Genomic DNA, 10,782 nt, shown 5'->3' with positions numbered 1-10,782 from the left:
AACTTTGTTCTCCGATGACGAGTATGTGTATATGATGTTGTATAACAAAGTATTATTTCTATTTCCAAACTTTGTTCTCCGATGACGAGTATGTGTATATGATGTTGTATAACAAAGTATTATTTCTATTTCCAAACTTTGTTCTCCGATGACGAGTATGTGTATATGATGTTGTATAACAAAGTATTATTTCTATTTCTTAAGATAATATGTTTAAACTAAAAATATTCAGGATGAGGATCAAAATATTACAGTTCATACGAAACATGTTTTTCATAAGTATATTTTAAAATATTGCATCTATTATATATTTATAAAAAAACAACAACAGACTTTGGACGACACGTTTTTCTGTATTCGATTACTTTTAGATTAGAGTAATAACTTCAGAAGCTCGGGACAGTTTCAAGAGTGCTTAAAAACCTTGAGATATTTAAGTGATATTGAGATATTTAAGCTACGTTGTTAGGGGTGCTTAAGGAAGAGTGACGGCTCATGTGATTATATAGTGAACATTAAAAAGTATTAAAGATACTTTACATTATTTCTCTATTTAAAAATTGACTAACTAGGAAATGCGATTCAAAGTAATGTAGGGCTCTTGTTAACACAGCTTTATGGTCAATATGTGCTTAACAAACAGAACGTCGGAATGTATGCTCTGGTTTCATTATCTTTGAAAGCTTCTAGTACTCTCTTCACTCCACGTTTTCTCATTCTCGTCTCCATCTTCCATCGTAATCTACATTCCTTTCAATCGATATTCATACCATGAATTATCAGAGTAGTCAACTGTAGCAATTAATTCTAATGGAACAAGCTTTCAATGATAAGTGAAATGTCCTTGTACTGAAGCAAGGGGTTTTTGTCATTTTAAAGAACTGAGAAGGAAACTTCCAACTGTAATTAGTATACAACCCCTTTGGTAGTTTTAAAAAACACACTCAAATCTCCGGACTTATGTATGATTATAGTGAGTAAATTACTCAACGCTCCTATTTCTTAGAAGACAGTTTTTAACGTACAAGTTCTCGTATCAGCGTGAGAGTTTGATATATATATTTATCTAACAACCTATTGATCGTAAGTCGTTTCTGCGTATGAACAGTGTACCGGATAATGTGCTAGTGTTCGATTTTACTTGCAAATAGATAACAATATTTAATGGTATTTTTGTTCTAATTACGTCCAATCAAGAATTTACGTGGTGCTTTAACAGAGGATATTGTGACATAGGCGTAGAAGGTGTGGTCTGTGTAAAATGAATATTATTTAGAATATATTGTCTGGATTTATCTTGAGTTTACGACATCATATGTAATTATTCTTTTATCATTTTAGCCCCCCAGTGGCACAGCGGTATGTCTGCGGACTTACAACGCTAGAAACAGGGTTTCGATATCCGTGGTGGGCAGAGCACAGATAGCTCATTGTATAGCTTTGTGCATAACTTCAAACAAACAAACAATTTATTGTTTTAACAAGTTGACAGCTCAAGTTCGATATCTGAGTCGTTGGGGTCTATAAAGTAACCCATCTATAGCACTTTTCGATATACAGGAAAGTCGTGTACTGATCATTACAGATAAGTTACGACGAAATAAGTTAAAAGTTGTGAAAATAAGTAAAACAACCGTGGATTTTGTTGTTTACAGAATACAGATAAAACAGTTGTGGTATTATTTATTGAGAGGGTAAAGATAAAACAATCCAAGTTATTGGTTAATGACAGAAGAAATAGTCACGGTATCGATAACTGATAGACAAAATAAAATCAGTCGTGCTATTGGTTATTGATAAAACATACTCGTGGTATTAGTTATTGATAAAACATACTCGTGCTATTGGTTATTGATAAAAACATACTCGTGGTATCAGTTATTGATAAAACATACTCGTGGTATTAGTTATTGATAAAAACATACTCGTGGTATTAGTTATTGATAAAACATACTCGTGGTATTAGTTATTGACAAAACATACTCGTGCTATTGGTTATTGATAAAACATACTCGTGGTATCAGTTATTGATAAAAACAAACTCGTGGTATTAGTTATTGATAAAACATACTAGTGGTATTAGTTATTGATAAAACATACTCGTGGTATTAGTTATTGATAAAACATACTCGTGGTATTAGTTATTGATAAAAACAAACTCGTGGTATTGGTTATTGATAAAAACAAACTCGTGGTATTAGTTATTGATAAAACATACTCGTGGTATTAGTTATTGATAAAACATACTCGTGGTATTAGTTATTGATAAAACATACTCGTGGTATTAGTTATTGATAAAACATACTCGTGGTATTAACTATTGTGGGTTTCGATACCCGTGGTGGGCAGAACACAGATAGCCCACTGTGTAGCTTTGTGCTTAACTTCAAAACAAACAACTAACTATTGCCATGATGTTAAGTATTAAAGAACGAAGATAAAACATTCGTGATTTTGATTATTGACGGAAAAGAGATAAAAAAACCATTGTATTGGTTATTGACAGAATAAAGGTATAAAAATCATGATATTAGTTATTAATAGCATAAAAAAAATAAACAGTCATGGTTTTAAAAACCATTGTATTGGTTATTGACAGAATAAAGGTATAAAAATCATGATATTAGTTATTAATAGCATAAAAAAAATAAACAGTCCTGGTTTTAAAAACCATTGTATTGGTTATTGACAGAATAAAGGTGTAAAAATCATGACATTAGTTATTAATAGAACAAAAAATGAAACAGTCATGGTTTTGATTATTGAGAGAACTTAGACCAGTGGTTCTTAACCTTTTTTGCTCCATGCCCTACCTCGACACCTCAAAAAATTTGATACTCCCTTTATATAAAAACAAATTTGATGTTGAAAGGTATAATAATATAATGTAGAATTTAGAAATTTACCAAAATTTCACACCCAAATTAAATTTGTTTCTTATTGTAGCATTTTTAAATTGCCTCCAATATATTCAAATTGCCTCTCTGTGGGGCGTGTGCCCCACGTTCAGAATCCCTGACTTAGACGAATCAGTTGTTGTGTTGGTTATTGACTTAAAAATGATTAGATAAAGATGTCACGTGACCTATAAAATAAAATAAGAGTACTTTCAGCTATGTCAAGGAAAAGTAGGTATATACGATCAGGCCATTGTTGTTTCTAAACCTCTCCAATAGGTGACCACACAGGTAAAGTAACAGGAAAAGTAGGTATATACGATCAGGCCATTGTTGTTTCTAAACCTCTCCAATAGGTGACCACACAGGTAAAGTAACAGGAAAAGTAGGTATATACGATCAGGCCATTGTTGTTTCTAAACCTCTCCAATAGGTGACCACACAGGTAAAGTTCTGTTTCTTGATTATCTTTATGTTCGAAACTACTTTTGCCCAATTTTCTGTTCAATCACATAATCATTCGATTATTGTTCAATCGATGTATGTTTGGTGGTTTATCACTGACACAGTTATTTTTAGTATTCTTATGTTTCTTTACATTGCTTTACGAGATTCGTGTTTCTTGTACACAGTATTACATTCTACACCTATTATTAGTTCATATACATTTCTGTACGTTACTTTTATTTAATTCCTTGTGTTTGACTTTTTCATCTTAATTCTGTTAATTAGATTTCCTCATTGTTCTTACTTTTTCTTCGTGTTTATTTTTCATTCCTTTTATCCATATAAATATTACATAAATCATTATATATATATTACACAAACTATTATGTAAATATAATAGTATTGTCTGTTGTCTGTATATCCTACTTCGCAGGGTGTGGATGGATCTTCACCAAAATTGGCACATACAAATTTTCAGTTTTGCGTTTTTTTTTTTACCACTACTTCGTCCCCTGTTGATGGAACTTCACCAAATTTGACATGAAGGTTTGTTGGGTCCATACGGAGATACATGCAAAGTTTCGGTCACATATTTTGTATTTTACAGTTTTTATGGGCGTTTTTTACAATTACATATAAGAGAAGTAATCTTTCATGTACTAAGATAACCTTTCATTAATCATTAATTTACATAACTTCCGACCAGGGGACGGGTACTCCAGCTAGTATGTTCATTAAGAATATAAATATAATAATAATGAAAATTGTATTTTCCCTCGTTCATTTACGTCACTTTATGTTTTATTATTTAAAAGATCGGAAAGGAGTGAGTGACTTCTTGACTGTAGGACAAGTTGTAAATAATTATAATTTTATTTTTTTCCACAAGCTGTAAATAATTAAAATATTATTTTTTCCACAAGTTGTAAATAATTATAATTTTATTTTTTTCACAAGCTGTAAATAATTAAAATGTTATTTTTCCACAAGCTGTAAATAATTATAATTATATATTTTCCACAAGTTGTAAGTAATTATAATTTTATTTTTTCCACAAGCTGTAAATAATTGTAATTATATTTTTTTACACTTTTTCATTTTGTCTCATGTTCACATTTATCCGGAAAAAACGCCATTTCTCACAGTTGAGTTAGGCCTTCATCCTAAACAGACTTGAATGGCCGTACACATCAGTTAATAGCTTCATATGAGGGGAAGAACTATTGGTTCATAAGCTTCTCAGTTTGATATAACACACACACACACAAAAGAGAATGTACAATAAAACTGATAGTGGCTTTCGTGCTGTCAATGATACGTTAACGACAAAGGTATGAAATTTGTTCCTTGCCGTATAGTTAGGTATGATTGTACTTTTTATGGAACCGATTTAATGAAGGGCAGAACAGCGAAGCTAACAGAGCTTTAGTCCTTGATATTTCTTGCTGACCAAAGCTAACAGTTTAGAGCCAGATCAAATGTCCATTGGTCAATACATTTTTATTGGACGTTTTATGTAAGCTTAACAAGGATAAAACTACGAAGAAATCTATGTAATCATATCTTATATCAAGATTAAAACCAATTTCAAATGCAGTCGACGACTCCTGTTTCACAATCCTGTTACTTATACATATCAACACTTGTCTTATTATAACCCGTTTCAATAACAATTTACTGTTCTTATGAAACAATGTACAGAACTCACGACACGACGTAATGAACTAATGAAACAAAGTACTGAAGCCATGAAACAATGTACTTTATCCATGAAACAATATGCTGAAGTCATGAAACAATACACTAAACACATGAAATAATGTACTGAACTCATGAAATAATACATTAAACTCATGAAACAATGTACTGAAGACATGAAGCAATACATTAAACTCATGAAACAATATACTTATGTCATGAAAAAAATATACTGAACACATGAAACAATATACTGAAGCCATGAAAAAATGTACTAAGTTCATGAAATAATGTACTGAACTCATGAAAGTTGGTTCAAGATCGTTAGACATCTTGAGAAACATATTTCTATTTGCTTCGTGATGAAGTTTTTATTGTATAATCAAAATTAACTAATAGCATGTGTTAGTTTTTACATACACTAAACTATTCATATTATTATTTTTAGCAGTAACTGCTGTCTAACAGTAACAAGTAAAAAATAAATATGTTTGTTGTACCTTGTGCGATAATACATCTAGAACAGAAGATTATATAACTTCACGAATATTAACTTTTTTGTTTCGTTAAACACCAAATATATGAATACAAAAATTGCCGGTAAGTTTATAACGCTAAAAAATTGGTGTTTGATACCCACGGTGGAAAGCGGATAGCCTCCGAATTAGCTTTGCGCTTTCAAAATTCGAGAAATAAATAAGCAAAAAAATTTAGAAATGATAATTGTACAGCAAAACGCCCAATTGTTTACTCCGGATACATTGAAATATCAGTTTTTTATTAATATTACACTCTTAAACGACGAAATCCCTAGAAACAAGGAAACTACTAAGTCTAATAATACCTATAAAAATCTGTAGTCTTGTGTGATTTTAATAAATGCTATTAGGCTCATTAGTCACATTGCTACATCAGCTTTTGACATTAAAAACCTCGCTGTTTATATGACGTCATAATTGTGACGTAATAACAGACACAAAAGGGTTTACAACCTGCTTGATGACAGTTCTTAATTAGAAAACAATATTTTCGAAATCGAATTATATACAATTTACCATGAAATGCGTAGTTGCCAGAAATAAATAGTCTTAGTTGAATAATTAGGTCGACTGAAAATAAAAGCTGTCAAACAAGATACACAAAACGAAATAAGTTTTATTTCACGCGAGAAAGTGAGATAAAGAGTGTTTAAAGTTATTGGAAAAGTTGTTCTTATAAAAGAGATTGGATCTTAAAGCATTTTAAATTTGTTTTTTTCATGTACTTAGTTGCATGAAACTACAATGGTTGAGTACGTGGAATTCAAACGATTTTGGAGACCCACCACGTCGTTACAGTCTGTGTCGTTACGACCGCACATCTTGGCAATAGCTCTGCAGCATAGTTTTCATTGCAAAAACTTCATCGTAAGGCTGTAATATCTAAAGCACACCTTTCTTCCCTGCGAGCTTTCAATAAGCCATCTAGCGTACGAGGACAATGATTCAATTAACATCAATTTCTACTGTCCGATCCCACAGAAATATCTAGGTGTTGTGTTCGGCAATTTGACCGGCATGTCTTTGCATGGAATAGCATTCTTCAGCTGCTTGAGACATGCAACAGTTGAACGGATATGTCCTGTGTACAGGTGACTTGTGTCGCTTTTTCAGACACAGATCCCTCTCCATTATGTTGTGTACTGTTTCCTGTGACATGTGAACTGCTTTTGCCACTGGCCTTTGTATTCGTGAATTCCCACCGGTTATGAAACGCCACACTTTCCTGACCAAAGCAAGGATACGACTTGTTGCGAGTCTCTTTTTAGATGGTTTTTATGATTCAATTTGATCCACATTTCTTTGTTTTTTAATGCCATTAAGTAAGTACAAGTCTTGTAAAACCTAAATCTCCGATATGAATACACCTTTATGATTGGAGTGTATAAATATTTTGCGTTGGAAAGGGCTGTTACATATTTTTATCAAAAGCGATACATTTTCGGTGACATCACACTACCTACGTAACGCCAAATAACGTGAAACTGTAGTTCTGATACATTCCGTTCCACCATGACTTTATATCGGCTGATGTTTTCACATTATTTGTTGATTTAGGTATTTAAAATCGTTTTAATATAACGACTCAACTCTCTTTATATAATATTCGATTTTCCTTTATTTTTCCAAAAAGATTCCTTACTGATAATTTTAAGTAATATAGCATATTATTAGGTTTGCATAATAAACATTGCAAATTTGAATGTCGTATAAAATATGATCATGATTATATTTTGTTCCGCAAGAAATTGCTACAGAATTATATTTCCCTTCCCATTGGCTTCCAGAAGATCTAGCTCGCGATCTTCTTTCAGTTGTGATTGGATTGTTAGAAAATTGATTTTATATTGAAACACGACGCTATATATTTGTGTATGCGTAGGTTCTAAAAATTAGCTTTCATTCTGCTGTAATTAACAAAGTAATTGATTTTTTAAATAGCTTCATAGGTTAAAGTTCATCACAGTTATATCATAGTATTCTAATCTTTAATTTCGAGTGAGAAAAACCCGTCAGGACTTTGATTTCCACAATCGAAAAGTAAAAAAAAAGTTATCAAAATGTCTTTGAATATTAAAAAATACCTGAAGGCCCACTTTAAGTCACTGATACCAAGTCCCCTGGTGGGCTAGCGATACGTTTACGGACTTACGACGCTAAAATTCGGTGTTCGATTCCTTGCGGTGGACATATCAGATATTCCAATGTGACTTTGCTCTAAAACCAATATGAACAACACCAAGAATTCCTATATGATGTGTAACCATCTTAGCTACTACAGCATTATTAGCTAGTAGGGCCTTTTTAAAGTATCCTAACTACTTCAGCCATAGTAGTTAGGATACCTTTAAAAAGGCCCTACTAGCTAATAATGCTGGAATAGTTAGGATACTTTTAAAAGGCCCTACTAGCTAATAATAGCATTATTAGCTAGTAGGGCTTTTTTAACCACCATACCTACTACAACATTATTACTAATTAGGGCTTTTTTAACCACTCTAGTTACTACAGCATTACTAGCAAGTAGGGCCTGTTTTAACCACTCTAGTTACTACAGCATTACTAGCAAGTAGGGCCTTTTTTAACCACTCTAATTACTACAGCATTACTAGGTAGTAGGACGTTCTATAAAAATAAGAAACTCTAATCTTTATAATTATTTTACACTCAGGAACTTAGTGATAACTGCAGAATTAGTTTTTCAATGGTGGCTTTTTATATAAAATTGGTTCCCTAGTTGTCCTTGTACAGCGCGCGGCCTCATATTCAGTGTATCAGCCATCTGTGGCGCGTATCGTCTTGTTCAGTGTATTAGCCATCTCTGGCGCTCTCTCTGTTTAACAAATATAAACGTTTGAGCCACGTTTCTCTGCTCTGGTATGCACTTTCTAGACATTCAAGCTTCTGTTTATCCAGCTGTAAAACCCAGGTCAACAACTGCTCTTATATTTACAAGCACGTGCTTAACGTCCTTCTCTCCGTTCTGTGCACGCATATTCGCAGAAGTTTTAAGAAGATGTACTATTTAGATAAGATAAACTGGTATACATAAACCACGTTAGATTAGTTAGGCTGGTACTGATAAACCACGTTAGATAAACTAGACAGGTACTGATTAAAATGTAAGATTAGCTAGCCTCTACTGATAAACCACGTTAGATTAGCTAAGCTGGCAATGTTATAAATCCCGTTAGACAAGCTAGGGTGGTACTGTTAAACACTTTTAGGTAAGTTAATCTGATTCTGTTAAACTACTCTAGATAAGTCAAGATAGTACTGTTAAACACTTTCAGGTAAGTTGATCTGATTCTGTTAAAACACTCTAGATAAGCCAAGATAGTACTGTTAAACACTTTCAGGTAAGTTAATCTGATTCTGTTAAAACACTCTTAGATAAGCCTAGCTGTTAACGTTAAACACTTTAGTTTCAGTAACTATTTTGATAGCTTCATGTTAAAATGAATTATCTTACCTTTCTACACTCATTGCTGTTAGAGTCAGCACAGAACAAATAGACGAAACGTTTTGAATATAATACACGAATTTGCAACAAATTTCTCCTAAAGTCCACGTATAGGAGAAAAGCTTGACGTACTGTAGGAAAAAAACACAACAAACATTATATTTACGTTTACCACGTGCTAGAAGCTTTTTCTACCTTATAAAGTATCTACTTCGTCACTAGTTTTTATAATATTGTGATTATAAGAAAGATCAAGAAAATCCGGTGTTGTCTAGTTTAGTAATTGAAAGGAGAAGGAAGTACTAATGATAAATACAACATAAGCTGTGTAAAATGCGAACTGTTAACAAACTCATCTTTCTTTTACATAACTTACTTATATTTTTTGTTATAAGAAGTTTTGTATGATTCAAAATATCCTCGTTTTAAAATCTTCACGAGTGGAAAACAATTAGAAATTAACTTTCCTTTCCATTTCATGATTTCAGAAAATTGTATTTTCAGTACATTTATTAAAAAAAGGAGTGTAGTTTTATTGAAAACCCTTGATCAAAATCATGTTGAAGGAAGAAGAACAAAAGAAAAATGGGAGGGTGAATATTAAGATACTTAGACAAAAAAGTTGTAAAATATTCAAGTAATAACGATTTTATCTGGGTTATTATAGATGAAATGTATGTGTATATATCTAATATAAAAAATATTATAAGTTCATTATTGTTTTATAGTGCTGATTTTGATCGCCTATTGACAAGTAATGTAATTGATATAATGCGTTTGAAGCTATTCCTTTTATATATACATATATATATAGAGGTTTCGTAACGGTTATGTTAATTTCAATATTTAAAGTACAGAAAGTGCAAATATGACATCTGCAACTGTACAGATTTGTATAATAATGTATCTTTCGCTTCGATAAATACTATATTATTTGCTGTAATATTTGTTTTTGATGACGCTTTATTTAGCTTGTATTTGTGTTGTAAGTTATCGCACTCTTTGTGAGTTCATCTAACATATATTTTCTGCTGTTACGATTTGTAAATTACGCCACCGGGAATTACTTGTTTGTAAATAATACTTTTCTTGGGAACGACGTCGCCAAGCGTAAAAAGTTTTTCGTTAGTTAGTTGTTTTTCTTCATTTTCGTTACATCTAATGCGAGTATCCGAGCGCATTAAGCAAAGCAATATTTTGTAAGCCAGATCGTTATAACCAAACAACACTCATTCTGGAGATTAGGCTTAAAGTTTCGTACACGAAAAATACGTGCTTTATTTGTCATCCAAATATTTTCCTAAAAAACAAGTAGATGCATACAGTTCTGAGTTTAATAGTCTTATTTACTTTGAAATAAGGTGACTTATCAGAGAAGATATTTGCATCAGATTAATTGTGTTAATAGAAAAAAATCTGGGGAAAATATCACCTAGAATAAATCACTTAATTATTGAAGTTAAATTTTTCTTGGTTTAATTATATTAAGTAAAACAATAGAAGGCATTCTGAAACTTATCAGGGTACTTTATCTGTAACTGATGATGAAAAAATAAATATACACAAGTAGTGTTGGAAGTTTACTTTCTGAAAAAGGTGTATTCAAGTAACTTGTTTATAAAAACTTTGGTTCCAATATTTCAAATATCATACCTATAAATAAAACAATTACACAGGCCTGCGATGTTCTACAATAATTCCTGTACGCTGAATTTGAAAATGATATCCATTTTTCTCC

General features: G+C 31.9%; 1 protein-coding gene across 1 annotated transcript in view; it reads right to left on the bottom strand.

The window, feature by feature from the left end:
- The window catches only part of LOC106467491 (gastrin/cholecystokinin type B receptor-like), a 52,730-nt gene that overhangs the window by 25,264 nt on the left and 16,684 nt on the right, over nucleotides 1-10,782 (bottom strand). The window contains exon 2 of the mRNA XM_013927850.2: nucleotides 9,054-9,175. Coding sequence (XP_013783304.1) covers nucleotides 9,054-9,175 — 122 coding nt within the window. The remainder of the gene's footprint in view (nucleotides 1-9,053; nucleotides 9,176-10,782) is intronic.

Source organism: Limulus polyphemus, unplaced genomic scaffold, assembly GCF_000517525.1.
Source record: "Limulus polyphemus unplaced genomic scaffold, Limulus_polyphemus-2.1.2 Scaffold2633, whole genome shotgun sequence".
NCBI classification, from domain to species: domain Eukaryota; kingdom Metazoa; phylum Arthropoda; class Merostomata; order Xiphosura; family Limulidae; genus Limulus; species Limulus polyphemus.
This window is presented reverse-complemented; position numbering and strand designations above follow the sequence as displayed.